At 32.5% G+C, this 23947-nt stretch overlaps 1 protein-coding gene across 3 annotated transcripts in view; it reads right to left on the bottom strand.

The window, feature by feature from the left end:
- The window catches only part of Gprk1 (G protein-coupled receptor kinase 1), a 270383-nt gene that overhangs the window by 216661 nt on the left and 29775 nt on the right, over positions 1-23947 (bottom strand). For all 3 annotated transcript variants that reach the window (XM_076402702.1, XM_076402691.1, XM_076402710.1), the window contains one exon: positions 7919-7995. In XM_076402702.1, coding sequence (XP_076258817.1) covers positions 7919-7995 — 77 coding nt within the window. The remainder of the gene's footprint in view (positions 1-7918; positions 7996-23947) is intronic.

Raw genomic sequence — 23947 nt, forward strand, 5'->3', positions numbered from 1 at the left:
GTATACATTACAAATTATCGTGGCCCAGAGATTCGGTTACTTTCGGAACAATTCGTATATTCGTCGTCGCAATATACTCGCCGCAAGACGAAATGCTAAAAGTCGATGTTGCCAAATTTACAGTTAGGCTATTTGCTTTATGGATTTTATTTTAGAAAAATAATATATTTAATAAGACTTTCTGACATTAACTTTTATATTTTGTTTTGAAAAAAATAATAATAATAGAATAGATACGTTTTTTAGTATTTAGTACAATATATAGTCTTGACCTTAGATTTGGCAACACTGCATGGTATTCCAAGCCAAGCGTTTCTCAAAAGAAATGGCAATGTACCGGATTGCTTTGATTGAACGTTGGGCTTTTAGTTTTAACAGGATGACAAATATGGAGAGTAGGTTTAGTTTCAGTGGTTACAAATAGGATAAATCAATTAAAAGACTTAAATTTTGCAGTGAAAGTAAATTAATATGTCAAGTTTGTAATATGACATACTTGGTAGCAAGAGAAAGAAAGATTTCACCATGAGCTTGTTGCACAACTAAAGCCGATAACAAGAAGGATCATCTGCTTTTTCTGGGTCTCCAATTTAATAATTTTAGTCCACGCATACTGAATTTTGGCAGCATCTTCGTCGGAGCTACAATATAGATGTTAAACAATCTAATCTATATTTTAAGAATTTGTAAGGCTTTGAAAGTTGGAAGCCACAGGACGATAAATAAAATAAACATAATAGTGCATAAAGAATTTATATATATATATATATATATATATATATATATATATATAATATAAACTAATATAATATAAACATATAGTATTATGCTGTATTTTACTTTTTACCTCCCCTAAATGTTTCGTAAATTAATGTCATGTTCTTACTGTTTTTTTAAAAGTAATGTTTACTATATATACCTATATATCGTATATATAGATTAATATAAAACTTATCGTTTATTTTAATAACTAATACAGAGTATATTTTACCCTTAAACTAACAATATGCCAATATCAGAAGTTCGGTTATAGATAAGATTCAGCCCTACTCATGACGTCCCAAGCAATACTGAGAATATTCAAATATTTCTAATACAGGGGACGCGCGAGCCAGCGCAGTTTAGTCAATATATAGGACCACACTGATTTTTAATGTATCCTGCCCTCACTGCGTCGTCTCACCGAGCAGCGTCCCATTTGCGCCAACTATAGCGCGGAAAGTCACCAGTTTGTCAAACTATCCCCGTATCTACTACAAACAATTGAAGAAATATATACACATAAGTTTCGATAAACTGTATTTTCATTAGAATAAATAAAGAATCAATTAAATAAACAAATATTAGATAAAATAATCAGAAGTGTTCGGTTATTCATATCAGTTACTTACTTGGAAAATATATTTCAATATAATTGTATCATTTTATTTAATCCATAACACAACCAGACTATATATTATTTAACTCCTTGTATTATAGTAGTTAACATACGTAATTATAACTCAGTGCTACCACGACGATTGATGAATTTAATAAGTTCTGGTTATGGAATTCTTCGAAATATAAAGATAAACAAATTTTGCAAACAAAAGTTTAATTAAATTAAAATAATTTAAATTTAAAAGTAGACTTTTATCTACAAAAGTTTAAAATTTTCCAGAAACATTTTAATTCTTAACTATTCATTTATCACACACTCAGTACAAAATAAAAATACGAACAACCTTTTTGAAATAAAAATACACATCGATTGGCCTCAAAACAAACAAATCCGCTATGGTAAATATAATAAAGCAGTAACTAATTTTTTAGTTCCAATATTTGACAACGAAAAATATTTTCATAAAATATTTGGGTTTCGAAATAAATCGAAAATTTAATTCTGTTAATAATGGTCTTGTAAATGTTTAAAGTAAATATGTAGAGCTACACACCCAAAACTAGAACAACATAGAATATCGACGAGATTTCAAATAATGTAATATATGTACTATTAAAAGCTAAAATCAAAAAGTAAAAGGTCTTAATTACTGCTCTGACTGGAATTGTTTTCATATACTGTTTATGTTTAAAAGTAAACTAAAAATGTAACTATTACACGTAAAGAGTGTAAGAAGCACATTGAATTAGAATTACTGTAAAATTAAAGTACCGCCAGTAACAAGACCAGTGACCCTAAGTTCAGTTGTTCAATCTTAAGTTGATCTCTCTTAAGTTCAGTCTCACTTTACTGACGTTGTCTGTAAGCTTAATGCTGAGGACCGTGGTTCGAAGCACACATTAGGCGGTAGGTGCAGTCCAGGTAAACTCTTAAGAGTCTATTGATAGGTACGCATGGCATACACCCTCAAACGTAATGATCCAGTTCCTATGAATTATATGTATATTTTCTTGGATTTACAAATTAACCTTTTCATTAATTAATCTAACAATTCTTTAAATTCAAGTTGACAATTTGATAAATTTATTGGTACAAATATTATCTTCTATAATATATGTGAACATCCATCCTGTATCAGAACAAATAGCCATACCAACAATCTGAATTGGTATTTGCAAATAATTTAATAAGTTTTAACAGAATTATGGAATTCCCAATACCAAAAGGGAAACACCCAAGTCCCGCTCGCAATAATCAAAGACCCATGGATGGAGCTGGACCTATAAAAATCCCGGCACAAATATTCGACGGTGTACCCGGAGACCGGACAATTTTACTGCGTTCCTTTTGTCGGAGAGGTACTACAGCATTATTCAACCTCTTTATATCAGACATTCCAATGAAGAAAGATGTTGAAACCGCCCAATACGCGGATTGTCATCCAGCTTTCTTCGCCAGTTCTCGTTCTGTAGATGCCGCTCTGAGAAAACTCCAAACCCAATTAAATTTTTGGAGGTTGCAAATCAAACCCCATAAAGTCCAGGCCATAATATTTCACAATCCGAGAGACATCCGTGCCTGCCAGCTGACAGTGGGAAAACTCTCAATCCCGTGGCGACGAAGAGCCACATATCTCGACCTCATCTTTGACCGTAGATTCCTATGGTCAACATAGATAAATAAAGCAATCTCCAAAGGCTACGGTGTCGCCACAGTGTTTAACCCTCTAATCTGCAGAAAAAGTAAATTGTCTTTGATGATTAAAGTTTAGCTTTACAAGTTGCTTATCAGGTCCGTCATGTTATATGGATCTAACACTTGGTATCGGTTTGTCCGGCCAGAACTACTGGAAAAGCTCGAGGTAATGCAAAATAAACTTGTCAGACAAACTCTGAACGCGCCATGGTTTGTCAGAGATACCCAAATTCGTCAGGAAATTAACACACCAGAAATAAGATGGTTCGTTTCTTCAGATTCCTGTCAGAGGCGCTCCGGTAACCCTGAAGACTATTCCCCCAAAAGCGGCTGCTATCTAAGCCGCCTAAGGTTCTCTAAATTGAGTTAATATCAGCAAGGACACCTTTTCAGCTGGTAAATCAGGTCAAAAAAAACTGGACGGTCACTTCTTTCTCCGGGCTTCCTCGAGTAGCTGTATTGTCAACTTAAAATTGTCAATCCCTCGAATAAATCATAAATAATTCCGTTAGTTTCTATCCCTTCATCCATCCTCAATTCTCATATATACTAAAGTAGTATCAAGAACTTCTTAGTGATTCTTCTTACTTAAATAGATATAACTAGTGATTCTAATGGGTCTCACCAGTTTCAAGGGCAATACCAATATGACGGCACTCAGCAGACTGAATTCTAACTTTCGAGCCCTTGTAAACTGGCAAAGTTGCGCAAAGTGTGGCAATGACACGAAAACTCTAGAAGTTAACCGATCATTGACAATGCGTCACTGAATGTAGAAACAAGTGATAAAGCGTAATTGGTAAAGAGACACTAAATTATAATAAAAAAAATTAGGATAAAAATAATTTAGATAGTTTATGAAAGAAATATTTAAAAAAAATTACAGAGTCACTGATACTAACATTAATTTTGATACACCATCACTATGAACAGGTCTGCAATAAAAAAGCTGTTTGAGTATCTTCAACTTTCAATATAAATTTTGCTATACTGAAAACGAAAATAATAGGATGCATGTATATGGGATAGCAGAGGCCGATCAAATCACAGAATCAAAAAGAGTTGGCTGTCGAGGAAGGTTAATGCTGGTGAAAAACATGTTCCCCAAGAAACCTCCACACGTAGTATGGGATTTAAGTGGTACTTAGACATAAAGTCCTTTTACCACCAGTGCGAATAAAATTGGGGTTGTTGAACCAATTTGTAAAATCACTTTCCAAATATGGATACTGCTTCAAATACATAATTTCGAAGTTTCTAGGCCTCATAGGTAAAGGCGAAGGAAATACGTCCGATGAAAATACCTTTCATCGGACCAGGTGACCATAAAGACCCTAACTATAAACAAAAAAAAGTTTGCTAAAATCATTTCAAGATTTAGGCTGCCCAATGAGTCTTAAAGCGCATTTTCTTCATTCCCATCCCAAAAAAGAATAAGATGAATGATTGCAGGACATTCAAGAGTTTGAAATATCAAGGAATACGAAGCAATTCAATGATATCAGATTCTTCCCATAGTCAAAAATGCACAAAGAGGAGCATCAGTGGGAAAAAGAAGTAGTTTTAGTGTATATTAGTGAACGTATATTCGATCAATAGTATGTGTTGTTAGTGATTTCTTAATAAAATAATATTTTTCAAGTTTATTCCTTTTTGTTTTAATGTAACAACTCGTTTAACATTTAACATATATAAATTGCCAAAAAACGTATCGTCTTATGATAAAAACGAAGTCATTTTCGAATTAAAAATAACCAAAAACATAGAGATCAAGTCACAAACCTAAAAACTATTTTGCAGACGTTGGCGCAGTGGTCAAAAAAGACAGGACGGTTTTCTGACTGTTGCGATAGTTGCGCGTTCGAATCCTGCTATGGCATGGATGTATTTTATGTTTGTGATTGTAATTATAAATGTCTTTATAGGCAATAGTGGAAAATCCGACAAGGAACAACTATTATGTCATGCCAATAACCAATCTGGATAAGACCGGATGTCTTCTAGGATGGTCTCTTAAGTTGGTCACTGGCTAGTCGGTAGGCCTAATGCCGAGGACCGAGGTTCGGTTTAGTCCAGTCCAGATAGACCCTCGTTGGTAAAAAGGGAAAAATATTTAAAAAAAGAAATTGCAGCCATGTGTAATTAAATTTGCTAAAAGTATTTCATTATATTGAACGATTCAATTTCTGAAAAACTATATAATTTTAATTCTCTGATAGATTTATTATTTAATATAATACGGATATAGGTAGAAAAATTGTTAACTGGAACACTGTGGATTAAAAAAATGTGTTAAATATTCACAGAACATCTTTCGACATTTTAAACATGAGGTGCGAAATTTTGCCCACGTAAAACTTATTTTCGTTTTTTTTTTGAGAATTTCGCTTAATAAAAACCCAATAAAATACGTTCCCATTTTTTTTCGATAGACTATTTCAACGCTCTGCGTAAGAAAAAATTCATCGCCCGTGTCAGTGCTTTCGCAACTTCCTACCTCATCATCTTCACATCTGACATATCAGACGAGGAAAAAAAGGAACGAGGTATGAAATATTGAACTTCTGACAGAGATTTTCCCTTTTCATATTTCGCGCGAAAAGCCCAGGAAAAAATAGGAACGCATAAAAAAGAATAAAGCAATATGCCTATAAAATTTTATAACGAAAACCTTAACAGGATTATCGTGTATATTGAGATTTATTTAAAAGCATTTATATATCTAACCCCATACATAAGGTGGCGCAATGAAATGGAAATGTTAAAATGGATCTATAGTTGTATTTTTACACACATAGGCTGAAAATTCCCGGGACCAACACATAGATGGCCATAGTTTTATTGCATTCGCCGCTTTTTCAGTTAGTATTAACCTTCAAAAGAAAGCTGTTAAAATTTCATAATGTGAGTTATTGTGCTGAGAGTGACAGCACTTTAGTTATTTTCAAATCAAAGGATCAAAAAGAATTTCGTGTTTTAATTTAGCACTGCTTCTTGATGGGAAAAATACAGTTCAAGCCGAGCAATGGCTTGGAAAGTGTTAAAAGGACTCCGGTCCATTAGACATAGCAATAAAACGTTAGTTTGTTGATTTCAAACGAGGTCGTAGAGAAACCGATGATGCAGAATATAGTGGAAGTCCAAATGAGGTGGTAACACCAGAAAACTTTTAAAAAATCCACAAAATCGTTTTGAATGATGGAAAAGCGAAATTGGATGGGTTAGCTAGCATCGTAAAGAAAAAGAACGTGTTGGTTTGAGCAATTGACTATGAGAAAGCTCTGTTCAAAGTTCGAAAACAAAGAACAAAACAAGAACGTGTTGGTAATTCTCAGCAGTCTTTGGCTATGTTTAAATATAATAAACCGGAATATCTGCATCGATATGTGACAATGGATGAAACATGGATCCATCACTTTACTCACACTTCATTCACTCCGAAATCAAAACGATCGTCATCTGAGTGGACACTACTGGTGACAGGGCTATTTTGAGACAAAAGATAAATCATTCTATAACAGTAGTATTGGAATGTTAGAGCCGAGCTGTAATGACTGTGTGGCTCTTGATGGAGATTACGTTGATGTATAAAGCCAATTTTGAACAAAAAATGCGTATTCTTTGTTACGCCCGTAATTTTTCAGTCCATGTGTTACTTGAGAACGACTTTACTGATTTCATTCATCTTCTTTTTCTTTAATTTTCTAATACGCTGTAGAAGATGCATACATGCGTAAAGCGAAATTAATAAAATTACACAGAAATTTGTATATTTTAAGAAAACTTAACGAGCGTTAACTTTGCGCGCTTTACAGTTTGACAAATGTCATTTAACTGTTAGTTTTTTATACATCGCAGGTAGTTTTTATGTTGATTTAAAAGGGGCGCGTTTCTTTGTACGGGTTCTCTCAATGCCTCGGAAACTCTCGCGTCTCAACTCTTGGTCAAAAGCGCATGTCCTCAGTTAAAATTAATACTTCATTGTGAATGTCTTCGTTCAAATTATAGATAACCATCAACACTATTTATTTACGCACCAGAAAACAAAACTAACAATGTTGTACATGAAAAAGCATTGCAATAAACACAGTGTTTTGGAGTTTTAAAAAAATATATTTATTCCATTTCACATTTAATAATTATAGTTGAGATAGGATAACATCTGTCGGATCAGCTAGCAGTAGCTCAAATTAAACTAGACTGACTTAAGCTAAGCACACACTCCATACTCTCCAGACTTGGCTCCATCCGACTACCACCTTTTTCATTGAAATCGTTGAAGTTAAAAAATGGCATACTGAATGGTTTAGCTCAAATGAGAAACTGTTGGATCGATTGGCATTTTAACTACCCATTGTAAGTAAACAACATATTTTCTTGATCGAAATTCGGAAAGCAATTGCCGACATACTTGTCAACTATTTTAGTGTTTTACTTTTTTATTTTTTGTTATTTTTCTACAAGAACATCTGCGTTGCTCTTCAGCCTATCCCCGTGACATGAAATATAGCGATCAGAATAAATATTCTTTAGAGTTGTCTTACATACATTTTAATAAGAAAAAAAACTAAAATGTGTCGAGATTCTAGGGACAAAACTACTTCTTGAACACGAACACGTATACAGCGGCGGAAAGATAAACCTCCTTTCAAAAACGAGCGATAATTCCGTGTCCCGCCAAAGAAAAGTATATTTTCCTAATCCGTGAGCCCGCAGGATAGAGAGAGAGCCGCCCGCGTCTCACGGCCTTAACCTAACAAATAAAACGTCCGAACTCCAATAAGATAAATTATCGGCCGAGGAACACGAACCGATGCTAATATATTTACTTGTATAACTTACCTAACGTTTGATGGAAGATCTTATCAAAAGACACATCGTTTTTCTTCTCTAAATATTTATGCATAACACTACGAACACTGAAACAAAAAAGAAATGATTCGGTTAGATATCGCATTACATCGTAAAATAAAAACAATTCAACAACAAAACATCTCGTGCCGTATTTGTACGTCATATACACAAAACATTGAAATATAGAATAGCAACTTAAATGGGCACCGTAGCCATTACAGTGTACTGCCACGCCGCCAGAGGCCGATCAAAAAAGTACAGATTTCGTTCTTTCGATTTGAATTATAAATGTCTTAAAATATAACGCGAGCGTTTGTCAAGTGAAGGTTCTAAGCAAAATCTGCAGAGTCGATTTCAATGTTTTAATTTTTATGTCAATGTTTTAATATTTCAATGTTTTGTGGTTCTAACAGAATCCATCGTTTTCGCAAGAGTTTTGCTTTAAGCTTTAAGAAATGGCTTGATAAGGTAAACAATGATAAACTTAAGGGGCTCTCTCAGTAATATTTATATAGGCATACCCAAATGTGACAGACAACTGTTTAACAAAGATGAAGTTCCCAGTTTCAACACAAATAATGTAAAAAGTAGGTACTATTTTTTCGAAACAGAGATACCTCAATATTTAAAATTATATTATCTCCATATGGATCATATAGAAATAGAGGAACATGTGCGTTCAACTTCAGACAGTCAGGAGCCATACCATACAACGCCAAAAAGTACAAGTGGCTGTAATATCTTTTTATTATATTGTTAATTTTTATAATTTTTATTTTATAGAATCTAGAGCTCGGATACTATCTGCAATTTTTCCGACACCTGACCATTTCGTCCTAGCATTCAAAAGCCTCGTTATCGTTATAACCTCGAGGTTTGGATAACTTACATTTTTAATTTTAATGATTAATATTTATTTACTTTTTTTACAAGCGATGTGGTGACTGGCAACCAATCTACAACAGCCTTCACATTATCATCCATGCCTTCCATAACAGTTCTTACACATAAAAAAATAAAATAGAGAGGAATTTTAGAACCATATCTGGTTTCCTTGCCAGAAAATTATTATAGTTAATTAAATGTGAAGGTTGTGGGCCAAAAATTATGTATCGGAAAAGCGATACCGATACAGAATTTATTAAAGCTCGCAAATATGACAAATGTTGTCTTACGATACCAGGAATTTGTTTCAATTCATATGTTTTTGAAGCCATCTTTAGAATTTTTTATGTATTGCCCAAAAAATTGATAAAATGTTATGCCAACCAATGTCACTCAATGTCTTTTTTTGAAACCATTACCAGTGTTCAACATCCAGAAAAGGGAAATATAATAAGAAAAGTAATAATTAAGTGTTGCCCGTTCAGGTGAATGAAAGAAGTATACAGGATTGCAAAGGGAAAAAATAAAAAATTTTGCATGGCTACATATCTTATGGATAGGGTACAATTAAACACCTATAAAAATACATAAAAAGAAAAGGAGGTTTCGTAATCAAAATTGTAATATGTAACTACTATCCTGGACTTATTTTATAGATTTTTATGGTATAATATTTACGACAATAATTAATGTACAATTAGAAAATATTTTAAACAAATGTTAACTAGTATTTAAATAAAATATTTTATTAATATTGTATTTTTTTATTTCACCCTGTAATATAAATAAATTTTATTCTTTTTTTTTAATCCCCTCCGTATTAAACAAGCCCGCTTTGCGCGATCTGTGGTGGCGTAGCAAAGCATAATTTGGCCACCGTTTTATACAGGGGAGATCGCATTCTAAGTCTGTAATTTTGTGGTCATATATTTATCGAATATATAAAAGCAATATTTATGTTAAGCAATGATGTTTTCTAATTTTCTATGTATTAATCGGCTTAGCGAAAATTGTGCGTCCCTTTTTAGAGCAAAACGGCATCACCGAGGGGCTTGAAATTCGGCACAGTTAAAGCTTATACGAAGGAAGAATTTTTAGGCCTAAACTTTTTGTGAAATAGGCGCTACAAATAAGCGTTAAATTCCAATAAAACGAAATACGTCCAAATCAAGGAACCAGGAATAGTTAAACAAATATAACGTAATATATAAACAAATATTTAGGCTCTATTTTCATTAGAACCGACTGCCTGCTGCCAGCTCCAATTCTAATACAGTACATTATACGCCATTTTTGTTGTTCGTAAATCGACTACCAAGGTGTAATTTTACGTTATGACGTAAATTTGGCAGCGCTGTACCGCAAAGTGGGAGTAAACCAATTTTAAATCCAAAGACAAGTCTTTAAAATGTATATTTGAATCTAGCGTTGGAAACTACCGACTGTTTAGTAATTGACTACATTTTATTATCCACTGTTTCAGTCACTATTTTTGGTTCGACTGATTTTACTACTTTTTACCAGTGACTTTCAGTGGACTGTTTTCATTCGCTATTTTTGGTTCTACTGGTTTCATTCGATTGATTTTTAACATTCTGGCTCTGTCGTCCTAGCGGCGACTTTGACAAAATTGTACCCAGTTTATGTTTACATAGATTTATATGTAATACGTATAGTTTTATGATTTTGTGGTAGTTTGCTTGTAAATAACAATATATTGTATATTAATATAGCAGCATTTTAGAACGATATTTTTAAGGATTGTTAATGTAATGGGGTAAATCAGGGTAAATATTAAAACTATGAATGAAAAATAATTAAATACTTTTGACTGTTTTTATGGCAATAATATATTTCGAAAAAATTATTTGTAATATTATTATACTTCGAATTTAACAATATTTCGATGACTCTCTCGATTTTTGTTAAAAAATATTCCCGTTCAATAATAAATAAAGCATTTAATTTATTTCAAAAAGCTATAGTAGTTATTGTGCCATCATATTTAATTATGTCATGGATTAGTTTTTCTATGATTAGGTATATGTTTAATTTTTATTTAGTATTTATGGTTATTGTACATCTTTAGTTTTTTAATTTATTTAATTTATTATTAAGTAACATCACATTTTTTAAATTTATTATTGAAGTCTATATTTATTAAAGTACTTTATTTAAAAATAGGAATTAATATATTAAAATACGATAAAAAAAATTGTGGGGCATTATTCCATTCCACAGAAGAATTCCACTCCTTTTTATAGATCTTCAGAACATTTAAATATAAAAGTAATTCAAGCCAGCTTAGTGGCGCAGTGGTAAAGGCGATAGGACGGTCCTCCTACTGTTGCGATAGCCGCGGGTTCGAATCCTGCTGGGTCATAGTCGTAAATTTATGTTTGTGAATGTTCTAGGCAAGAGTGTAAAATCCGACAAGGATAATGATCCCAGTCACGCCAGTAACCAGGCTGGGTAAGACCGGGTGTTTGCTGGGATGATTTCTAAAGTTGGTCACTCGCCAGTCGATAGGCTCAATGCTGAGGACCGTGGTTCGGAGCCCACGTTAAACGTTAGGTCCAGTCCAGATAAACATATGGTTGGTAAAAGGAGACCTTAAAATATATTTAAAAAAAAGTAATTCAACTTCCTTTGAAATGAAATTATTAGTTGCATGTTAATAGAATTCAGTATTTATTTTTTTACTTTTCTTATTTAAAGTTAGTTCGTGAATGAATTTATATATCTCCGTCTCGCTTATACTACCGTTGGAAAATATAAGCATATACAAAATGAAATGCTCCAACCAATTATCTCCATCCTTGCCTCTCCCACAATTTATACAGGACAGGATTCGTACAACTTCGTCTGACATCATGAATTGAAAAAACAGTCGAACCCTGCATTTCACTGAAAATAGTAAGTCGCTAGTTTTTTGACTATCGACTGTTTCGACTGTTTTCAGTCGATAGTTTTTTTGCTATTTGAAACCACATTAACACGTAAAGTGGGTAAGTTAAGATATTATTAAGTAATTTAATATAATTTTAAGCAGTGTCGTTTTTAAGATTCTGTACTACTTGTGGTTATTCCTGTTTTCTTGCATCTATTAAATAGTAATGGTAGTTATGATTTAACGACTAAGAAAAGTAGGATCATATAAAGTTCCTAACATAGATTAATAAAATTCCAGAATAACAAGAATCGTCTGTGGTCTCATAGAAAGCCTTTAGAGTTTTGCGATCAATCTTTTCAGATTCATAACGTAAACCTCAATCAATCTATTCTTAATTTTGAAAATTTCCATTAATTTGATATATATCTGGTGTAAAAATATGTTACTATTTGGAAATTTATTGTTTGAACTATTTATCAATTATTTTAGTTATTTACTTTACTTTAGAAGTTTTGAGAAGTCAATAGATTATTTAAGGATTATAAATATATTACTCTAATATAATTTCTATATTGTAAAAAATAAAATGGCTAAGTTTGTTCGTTATTGTTTTAATTAATATACAAATATGTATTACATCGTTTACTATTACATTTTTATGATTAACGTAAAAGTACATAAAATCTCATATATTTATATTTTATGCTCCGAAGTTGTTGCAGCTCTGAAAATAATATTACTCATGATACTTTTATTATAATGTTCAGTGATGTAATAATTTAAATTTATTTAATCAAATGCCATTTAAAATGTGTTAGTGACTGTTAGTACTTGAGATAGCTTGCATGTATTTTAATATAGAGAAATTTGTTACTGTAACTAATGTTATATATCAAATACATGTCTGATTTTGTAATAAAAATATTGTCAAAACAAGTTTTAGTAATGACTACATATCATTTTTACGCAATTCTCTTTACTCTATTATGGGAGAAACATGATTAACTTTATAAGTTGTGGTGAAATGTCGACCTCATGGGCGATCACTGATAACACAGTAATTACTATAAAATATTTTTAACAAAAAAATTGAACCGACTTCAAGCAATAAATAAGGAATTCAGTAAAAATTTAAAACTAATCAAACTTGGATTTTAAACACAAAAAACTCATTTTTAAATTAACTATGTACATTATAATCATTGTAATAACTGAATGAAAATGAACAAAAATCTTATTTAACCTTTCTATTACACGTATTTTTTATTTTACTATATGCACACAATTTAGCTTAACATCTACCTAAACCCCTTTATCTATTTACTATACGATTGTAGCTACTACTAAGTGATCACTTCAAAGTCTGTGTTAAACCCAAACAATAATATTAATTTAGATTTATTTGGTTGGTAATTAAATTTTTTTTTGAATATGACCCAAATTATATTATTATTTTCCACCTTTATTCAAGAAAAACTATTAAAAATATTAAAAGAAACAGCGTGTTATCTCTTTGCTGGTGCCCATCTTTGACGTGAATTCAAACAAAATTGGGTCAACCCAAAACTGCTAAATAAAATGTATAGTACGAAATGTTAGGTTTCTAATGTCGTTTAATGTAAACCAATCGGACTTTTGGGCCTCTTCATACATAAAACTGGTAAACGATTATTCATTGGACCATACCATATTATTCTAATCATTATGTGTTGAGGTTCTATGGTCGTTGCACTTGGCTTCCGTTATAAATGATATTGGAATGAAAACCCTTCGATGAAGATTATCTTTGAGGGGCTCCAATACTTTTTGTTGGATGCGCTTGTTCTAAATTGTAATGACTAAGACTTGGCATGTAAACTGAACAATACATACGCGTGGCATTTACGCGGCATTACGTGTAGATATATGTAAAAAAAAAATAAATCACGGCGTGTTCCGTAAGATAAAAAAACCGAGTAATATCACGTAACCCTAACATTTAAATAAATTTTTTTTCTGGTCATTGTATACAAACTTAAACCCTAGCTCCGTCAATCCCAACTTATATTGCTACGCATAAATTCAAACAAAAGAATAGTTGAACACGTTTTACGCTTATAAGAAAGAATATCGAATAAGAAAGGCGTCCCGCGACCTAGCATTTTTCATATGCAAACCCGACACATTTCTCCCATTCCCTTTGAGTAATCTTATTCACGCACAGTTCCCTCTGACGTATGCGTGGTGAATTACAACATTATATTTGCTTCAGAGCCACCAGAAAGCAGAGGGTATAATGCTTTGATCTGAAATTTAATCTAAGATCTTTGGCGCCACTGGTTTTTTGGCATTTTTGTTTATAATTTTTAACATATTTCATGATATTTACTAACTTTAGTTGTTTACGATTGACTTTGTAGTTTTTACTAAGAAATCATTGCGTGTTATAAATTATTATATTAAAATATATATTTTTTATCATTTAATTATTACATTGTTACTATTCGTTCCCGACTAACCTACAATTTGTCTTTAAGATAACTTAAATCTAGGTATAACTAGGAGGACCCATCGACCCTATATCAGGCTCTGGTGAAATAATGTTTATACATGTCACTGCTCTATTTTTAATATATGCACCTCACAACACGACACTACACAAGATCATATGGTTCGATTCTTTTCAGTTTGTGTCCTGCTCTGGTGGTATCCAAAAGTTGCAATACCTCAATATTGTCATTAGAATGGAGTCTATCCTCATGCCCCCTTGCAATTCTCTTGATTTTTTGACCGACTGTGGGTATCTGAAGGTCTCCATGTAGGTAGTCAGTCCTATAGTAATTGGATGCGCCCTCAATACTTCTTAGGAGTTTGTTCTGAAAAATGTGTATATTGTTTAGGTCGCTCTTTGCGGAACATCTCCATAATTAAACTCCGTCCATATAGGTTTCATTATTTGCTTATATAATAGCAATTTATTATGTACTGACAATTGTGATTTTCTTCCAATTAGCCAGTATATTTTCCTATATTTCAATACCAGTTCTCTTCTTTTCTTCTTTATATGTTCCTTGCATCGAGATTCGTTCCGAGATATTTAGCGGTGTTGCTATATGAAACGCTAGTATTATTTAATGTTAATGGTGCTTTTAAGGTCTGTTTATAGGTGAACTAGACATGTAGAGATTTAGTTTCATTAATTCTTATTTTCCAAACTTGTGTCCAATTATTTATATTGTCACTTGCCTGTTGTAATTTTCGTGAGGCTTCTTCACTATTGTGTCCGACAGCTATAACCGCAAATGTATCATCAGCAAATGTAACGATCATAATATTCTCCATTTGTGGTATATCACAAGTGTAGAGTAGATATATCATTGACCCAGTATATGTCCTTATGGTATACCTGTTTTAGCTTCATTTATTGTAGAGTAAGCTTCTTGTTTAACTCTAAACATTCTAGCTATAATGTATGATTTTAGTAGTTTGATGTGTTGTTTTGGTCGCATTTTCTGTAGTTTATGAACAAGGCCTTCATGCCAAACCCTATCGAAGGCTTGTGCTACATCTAAGAATGCAGCTGAGTTTTAGAATATAGCATATATAACATATAAAATATTATAACTATTTTTATAGTAAGTGGGTATTTTAGGAACTAACAGCTTTTTTTATCACGCAATTTTTGCAGCAGCTGCGGTAAAAATGATATGTTTAAATGTAAAAACAAAATAACGAGATTCGGTTCCAGAAAAAATTAAAAAACCTTCATTGCAAAATCTAATTAAATAACTAAATATTTTCAAGAATTATATAAGAAAAACATTATATATTATAGATATTACACTGTGTTTGAAAGTGTGAAGTACTTTAGGAAATAAAAAGTTTGTATAAGATGTATAAAATTTAGGGCAATACCAATGCACAATTAGTTCCCCCAAAACCTAATTTCATGTATATTCATATGAAAAGTCGTGAAATGGAATTTTTATTAATGTTGACCGACGCGGAAATGATTTAAATATATAATATATTTAATTATTATTATTTAATTAATGCATTTAATTATTCCAATATTATACAAAATTTGTAGTATATCCTTATTTAAATGATATTATTGGCTTGAATGAAATATTTTTTCTTTATATTATTTTCTTTTAATATCTTTTACATCAGCTCTATCTTCTGGTGTTATATAAGAGTTGCATTACTTTTAATGACATGAGGTTGGAGTCTGCCCTCATGTCATACCACCTTGCAATTCCTTTGATATCCGGAGTGAAACTTGGTATCCTATAATACTTCTTCAAGTTCTTTTAGAATCTTCTGAAAAAATTGTATTCTATTTATTTTATATCCATATAAGTTTCAGCACTTGCTTGTGTACAAGATTTACTTTCATTAATTTTAATTTTCCACGTTCGGGTCTAGTTATTTATATATTGCTTCTTCGCCATTGTCTACGAGAGCAAATATGGAAGTTATGTTATTGGCAAATGTAGTTTGTGGTACATCACATGTGTAGAGTAAGTACAGAATTGGCCCCAATACACTTCCTTGTTATACACCTGCTTTAACTTATTTTATTGTAGAATAGTCTTTATCTTGTTTGATTCTAAACATTCGGACTATAATGTAAGATTTTAATAGTTTATTTTCTTGCTTCGGTAACATTTTCTGTAGCTAACGAACAAGGCCGTCATACAACCTTTATCCAAGAATATAATAGTATCTGTAAATATAGCAACAACACTTTCATTGAACGTAGACAAATCCCGAGTGTACATCTAATAACGAACTGGTTCCAATACACTTCCTGAGGTACACCCGGCTATGGCTTGAGTTTCCTCAAGTCAGAATAGGGATCTTCTCGTTGCACTCTGAAGTATAGTCAGTTTAATTGTATGCTTTAAACCCTCGCGCCAGACTAAAATCGACAGCTTGAGCAACATCTAAAAATATTGCAGAAAAAAATCTTACTTTCTTCTAGTGATTTTTGATGAAACCAAATTGATAATCTGGAATAAGATACTTTTCCACAATTATTGGTTTTATCCTTTATAATATAATTTGTTCTAATAATTATGACATTGTCAGCCATAGTAATATTGGCCACGTTGTTGCATAAGGTAAATTTTCTGGTTTGGAAATCATAATTACTTCAACCACTTCTTACAGTTACAGCCTGAATAAAGCATTTATTAGGTTGATGATCCTAATTAGTGCTTTTCCTGGGAGCTCCTTTAATATCTTCGCGCTAATATAGTAGAAAACCAAAAGCCTTTTTCACACTAATGTAGCGACCACTACGAGCCTTTAGGCCACCACGACAACGTCTTTCTCTACCCCCTTGAAACTGTACACTTCCACAGCCCCACCGTACCGTACTTCCTCTACCTAACCTAATATCCTGTCATTCTCCCGTCGACCACATGTATCATTCAATATTAAAATAAACAAGTTTTATTCAACCAGTGTTTTCAGTTCTCGTGCGAATTTCTTCCACAAAATAGTAGTGGGTGTTCGGACAAACAGTCGCATCGACAGCCACACATTCCGATCGACCGATCAGACGAACTGATATCATTTTTATCTCTTTCTTAACCTTAGTCAAAGTGACAAATGGAATCAATCATCATTTCCACTTATAATTATTTAAATAACATTATCATTATTTTTTATTATTTAGCGTCATATTATCTAGTATTCAAAAGTTAAATCGTATTTACATTGTTATTATTACGCATACATATTTATAAAAAATGTTTTATTGAAACATTTTTTTTTTAATTTAATTTTTAATTTTTATTTGAATTTTTAGCGTTCATGAAGCGCATAATTTATTCACAACTTTATATATTGGAGACCTACTTCCATGCCTGACTTTACTACGATCTTATTCCCATAGAGTTCCCGCTGACGTATGCGTGGCAAATTACAATCTAGTCTGGCTGGAGAATCATCGATCGATCACGGCCGATAACCAGATACGCGAAACTATGTTGTCAGTATCACCTGCCGATAAGATTATAAAAAATCACACCAATTTATCCTAATCGCCGATCAATGCCGACAACGCAACGTTTACGTACCGACGTTTTATTGTTCGAACCAGATAACTCTGATAATTTGTTTTCGCTGTTCAATTATTTTATTAATATGTGGAGTGTGCAGGAATATTGAGAGAACGATACCAATTAACTCGAACGTTAAATTAATATAAATTGATGGGAATGCGGAGCCTTATTGGATAAACATTCTCTGCCTCCGGGCGCATCGAATATTCGATGAAGTCATCCATGTCTATTCCGTTGGTGCGCCAACAATTAAGAGGACATCATGTTATAATTTAAATATGTTTTAATTTTAGAGCGTAAAATGAAAAATTGAGTCTATTTTGTCATTTAGATTCATGACGACAACTTGTTTTTGTATTCATGTAATTTACAACCTGTTTATTATTTTATTAATACATTACTAGTTGCTGCCAACTAACCTACGATTTATTTCTACAATAATTAAAAAACTGTGTATATACCTGGACAAACTCATTATTTCTTACTTGATAATAGTGTTTATGTATTACACTCTCTGTTTATGTATCCTCAGCTATATTCTTAGATGTAGCACAAGCCTTCGATAAGGTTCGGCATGAAGGCCTTGTTCATAAACTACAGAAAATGCTACCAAAACAACACACCGAACTATTAAAATCGTACATTACAACCCGAATGTTTAAAGTCAAACAAGAAAAAGCTTACGGTACTAGAAGGACCAATGCTTTCTACTCTACATTTGTAATATACCACAATTGTAGAATATTACAACAGGCAAGTGACAATATAAATAATTGGGCACAAGCTTGGAAAATAAGTATTAATGAAAGTAAATCTGTACATGTGCAGTTCACCTATGAGTTCAATTATGAGGATGTTCTGCAAAGAGTAACATAGATAAAATACAAATTTTTCAGAACAAAGTCCTGAGAGGTATTGTGGGTCCACCCAAATACTATAGGACGGATTACCTACATCGAGACCTTCAGATACCCACAGTCAGTCAAGAAATCAAGAGAATTGCAAGGGGGCATGTTTTCTTTATATGTGTTTTCCATCTCAGTTTAATATTAAGGGCCATGCCAAGATAAAGTGTCATCAATATGCACTGATTTATTTTGATCCGATATTTATCTGTTTTTTCTGGCAAGTCCCGAGTGTACAGCAGATAACATTTTGATCTCAATACACTTCCCTGTAGCAACAGACAAGTGACAATATAAGTAATTGGACACAAGCTTAGAAAATAAGAATTAATGAAAGTACATCTGTACATGTGCAGTTCACCTATAAATAGACCGTACAAGCAACAATAACATTAAATAATACTATCATTCCATATAGTAATAACGCTAAATATCTCGGAATGAATCTCGGTGCAAAACTTCGCTGGAAGGAACATATAAAGAAGAAAAGAAAAGAACTGGAATTGAAATATAGGAAAATGTACTGGCTAATTGGAAGAAAATCACAATTATCGGTATAAAATAAGTTGCTAATATATAAGCAAATACTGAAAGCCATATGGACATACGGAGTTCAATTATGAGGATGTTCTGCAAAGAGTAACATAGATAAAATACAAATTTTTCAGAAGAAAGTCCTGAGAGGTATTGTGGGCGCACCAAATACTCTAGGACTGATTACCTACATCGAGACCTTCAGATACCCAGTCAGTCAAAAAATCAAGAAAATTGCAAGGGAGCATGTTTACTTTATAGGTGCTTTCCATCTCAGTTTAATATTAAGGGCCATGCCAAGATAAAGTGTCATCAATATGCACTGATTTATTTTGATCCGACATTTATCTGATTTTCTGGCAAGTCCCGAGTGTACAACAGCAAAACATTATGTTTTGATCTCAATACACTTCCCTGTAGCACATCTGACTGTGGCTTGTGTTTTTCTCAAATCAGAATATGCCTAGAAAAGCATCAAACATATTTGGAAACATTGAAATGGCGAGTCCTAACCCACAGGCTGAATTGTCAAGTTTTTGCTCCTTTCAACAACCACTTAATTCAACCGACAATGCGTGTAACCTGCAAGAACAGAAGTCCACTTATAAAGACGGAATGAGATTTATAATAACATTTCTAATATACATATTTTTCAAATTCATTTATATTAACATAATATGATGAAATCACAATAAAAATATAACAGTACAAATCACAATAAAATAAAATATACCAGTACAAAGCCCTTATACGTTTATCTAATCGGGATTTGGACAAAAATAATGTATATTGATACATTAGAACATTAATTCTGAAGATTCATTCATTTAGAAGCTTTATAATTTTTTAAATGTCTGAAAAATGTGATCCATTATAAATTGCTGGAACTATTTAAAATTGTTAATATCCCGTTTGAAAATTACCATAAAGGAAAAAAAAAGATTTTAATAGCTCAATAAACGTAACAATATAATTTTTATACGCGACAACAGCAAATCTGTTGCAATGTCAATTGTTTCGGTCGATGCAGTCAGCCCTCTAGATATTTGTTTACTATTTTAGGGTAAATGATGTTGCTCGATGAATGGAGATAAAACGAAGTGAAACAGAGGTGTTCACATTATGTGACCGTTATTTATTGAAGTAATATAAAAATGTGGAAAATATAAATGATAATAAAAAGGTTGGCAAGGGTGTTACCTGGAGACGAGGCTTGGGCATTTGATGGTGTCACGTCTAAACTAAACGATGGTCGGGTACTGAATGATTGGAAATACCCTTCAAAAACATCCCGGATAAACGTCTCGGGGTTGCCAGCTATTCGTTATCGGGTTCTAGTTGGCGCTGCTAGCACTCCGCCCGTGTTCAACATTTGGGATTATATTTCTGGGCATTTTGTAGACCGTTATTCCACTATGTAAAATTCGACATGCCTCAAGGTCGCTACACTATGAATGTTTCGAAATGTAGATGAACAAATCAATTATACCTAAATATTTGTATACTGAGAAATTATCTAAAATATCACAACTTAACTAGAACGAATAGAACGTAGTTTCTATAAATTTAAAAATATACATATTACTAAAACAAAGCTATCTTGCTAACTTTTTCTATATCCTTAAAAAAATTCTGGGAATAATTGTTATCTTCAGTCACTGTCTAGAAATAAAACCATTATTCAGCACCTTTGAAAAACCCGACAGTCCTAAGGAAACATACGGATCGAAAAATAAATAGAAAGTATATTGCACCCTCCTAAAAGGGTAATCAGAGATTATTGCCAATGCTTCTCTTTTGTGACAAAATTTTAAAATGCCCTTCTTTTTGGTATATAACCTATGTATAAGATGAGTTTCACTTTTAAAATGTTAATAATACAAACATAGTGTTAAAACGACAGACTGTTATAAGAAATTGACCACCTAACCGTCATTCTGTAATAATGTAAACTGATGTGTACAAGTCAATAATAGCGATTTTAATGATTAATATTATATTCAAAATGAAAATGCTACTGCTACGAAAATATGCTACTGATTCATTTTTTGAAACTGCTACTGGTTGATCTAGATGAGACCAAGTTGGATTGAAATAAAAGGATGGAACTCTATTGTCAGTCATTTTGGAGAAATGTGTGATGCGCAGCTGCGATTTGACAGATAAAAGTATTGATAATTGATTCGTATTGGTTTATTGATACTGTTAAAAGAAGAGATAGATAAACTACTGACAAATCAGCGACGACAGACATTGAACTGAAATGAATTACATAAATAATAGTTAAATGTAATTTCTTGAAAAATGCAGCAATAATTTTTACATGTCTATTTACATGTACAGTTTCAGTAGTGTTATTGGGATAACAAAAATGCATCAATTGATTGTTTTCTCAATAAAGTCTATAGCACAGTAAATAAAAATAAACACAAAAAGATTCGCACAAATATTAAAAAACTGCCGAAGTAAATACATAATTTTCTTCAGATATGCAATTAATTTATTTTAATAATAATCATTCTACATATGCTCGTTTCTAGCTTATATATTTCCTCCTACTAATAGAAATGTTATTTTATTCATCAACACACTCGCCATGAGATATAAAATGAATTAATTGTAATCACAACCACTTCCACTCATTAACACTTTCTTCTTCAAGAGTAATACATTTTTGGAACGACCATTTATATTTGCTTTTAAAATAGGTATCAGCTCTAACTTGAAAAAAGTCAGTAGTGGCCGAAAGCGTTTAGGAATCAGATCTGGAAAATACAGCGGATTGGAAAGCAATTCCGAAGACAAGTTATTTAGGTAAACCATAAATAAAACAACTTGCGCCACATATAATTGTCTTAGTCAAAAACAACTTATTTATTATTAATTAATAAATATTAATTATATATTAATTTATAAATTTATACATTTATAAATAACTCAATGTATTTATATAACATATAAGATAGACAATATTTTCATATAACAACAGCAAGATTCGTCAGCGCTGTGTAAACACATATGAATATAAATAACTGTAACTTAACCTAACTGTTAAATTCGATAATTTTGATATCTCTCTACATAAAATGATAACTCCCATTTAGTGTCACTGAGTTATTAGCCGCTATCACAAAACGCTCAAAATTACAGGTCGATCATTACATTACTCGACTACAATCTGATCAAACTCTTTATAAACTTATAGTGATGCAGGTCCATCATATCCTAATTCTCATTATAACAGTTTAAAGGTGCCGTCATCGTATTTTGATGTCAAAGACGGAGGATCAAAAAATTTCTAGGCAATGAACTGCAATAGTTATTAGATAAAAACCCAGCTCAAACTCTAAAAGAACTTTCATATAACTGAGTAGTTATAGCAATTGTTTCCTGACGTTTATATGTAATGCGGAAGATGCAAACGGAGTGAAAATGGCTCAAAATCACACTGATTAAATATGACCTTTCGGGTCGAACATCGCCACTTCATTGCTTGATAAGCAAAAAAGACGAGTTTTCTGTGGCATATTGTGGCTAGCGATGAAAACTACCTAGGGTTACCCTAGGAGAGGTAACCTTGGTGTACATATAGTGGGATCAACAAGGTCTAGCCCGATACGATTTGCTAAAACCGAATGAAACTATTACTAATGACGTATAGTTGCAGAATCATCAACTCGTTTTTGTTTTTAATCAACAGTGGGCAGCTGCGTTTGCTCAGTGTTGACAGATTGAACAGAGCTTTCTCATAGTCAAATGCTCATATAATATAAAACCAACATGTTCTTATGATATCTTTACGATGTTAATTAACTCACGCAACTTCATTCTTCAATAATTCAAAAACGATTTTGTTTCAATTTTTTGATGTTTTCTGGTGTTACCACCTCATTGGGATGTCCACTACGCTCTGCATTATCGCTGTCTCTACGACCATGCTTGAAGTCAGCAAAGCAACATTTTATTGTTGTTTCTGATGGAGCGGATTCCTTATAACACTTTTCAAGGCATTGCTTCGCTTGAACGGTATTTTTCCCTTCAAGAATCGGTGCAAGATTTAAACACGAAATTGTTTTTGATCCATTGTTTTGAAAATAATAAAAGTAGTGTCAGTTAAAACGAGCCTTGTCTTGAGACCTAGAATGTTTCTAATATGATAAAAGTCACAATTTATTGTTTAAAGTCGCACAATATATTGTTAATTGTACGTTAATAAATTAAAATGTATCATATTAAATCCGCATTACTAAAAGCAGCAAAAACACATAAACAACAAGGACAATAATTCATATTGTAGCCATCGTACAACACAAAATATCACCGATATAGTTAGCGACACATCCGAAACCAGCCTGTTGTCCCAATAACCCAATAAACGACGTTACAATCATCAAATAAAAAGGTAATCCGATCATTTTAATGAAGCTTTTTTCGCTCTCCCACGTACAGAAAAAAATTACACTTTTATTGACCCAGTATCGAGCAAGCGCCAACCTTGCTCCCGCGGGCCCATTATAATAACAGTGAGGAAAAAAAACAGCCAATCCCAAAAATAACATCGGACCAGCGTACGCGCATTGTCTAGAAACCATTTACACGCTCATTTCCGATCTGCTATCTTAAAGTTTTTCGGATGAAGGTTCTTGATGATGTAAGTTATAACCTTGCGGTACGTTCACCTTCGTTCGGGCCCAGTCAATGTAAATATTCCGTCGCGCTGGTTATATTAAAAGAAAATAACCGATCG

Source organism: Rhynchophorus ferrugineus, unplaced genomic scaffold, assembly GCF_030347505.1.
Source record: "Rhynchophorus ferrugineus isolate W39M unplaced genomic scaffold, kcgeb_rfMv2 rfM1, whole genome shotgun sequence".
In the NCBI taxonomy this organism is placed as follows: domain Eukaryota; kingdom Metazoa; phylum Arthropoda; class Insecta; order Coleoptera; family Curculionidae; genus Rhynchophorus; species Rhynchophorus ferrugineus.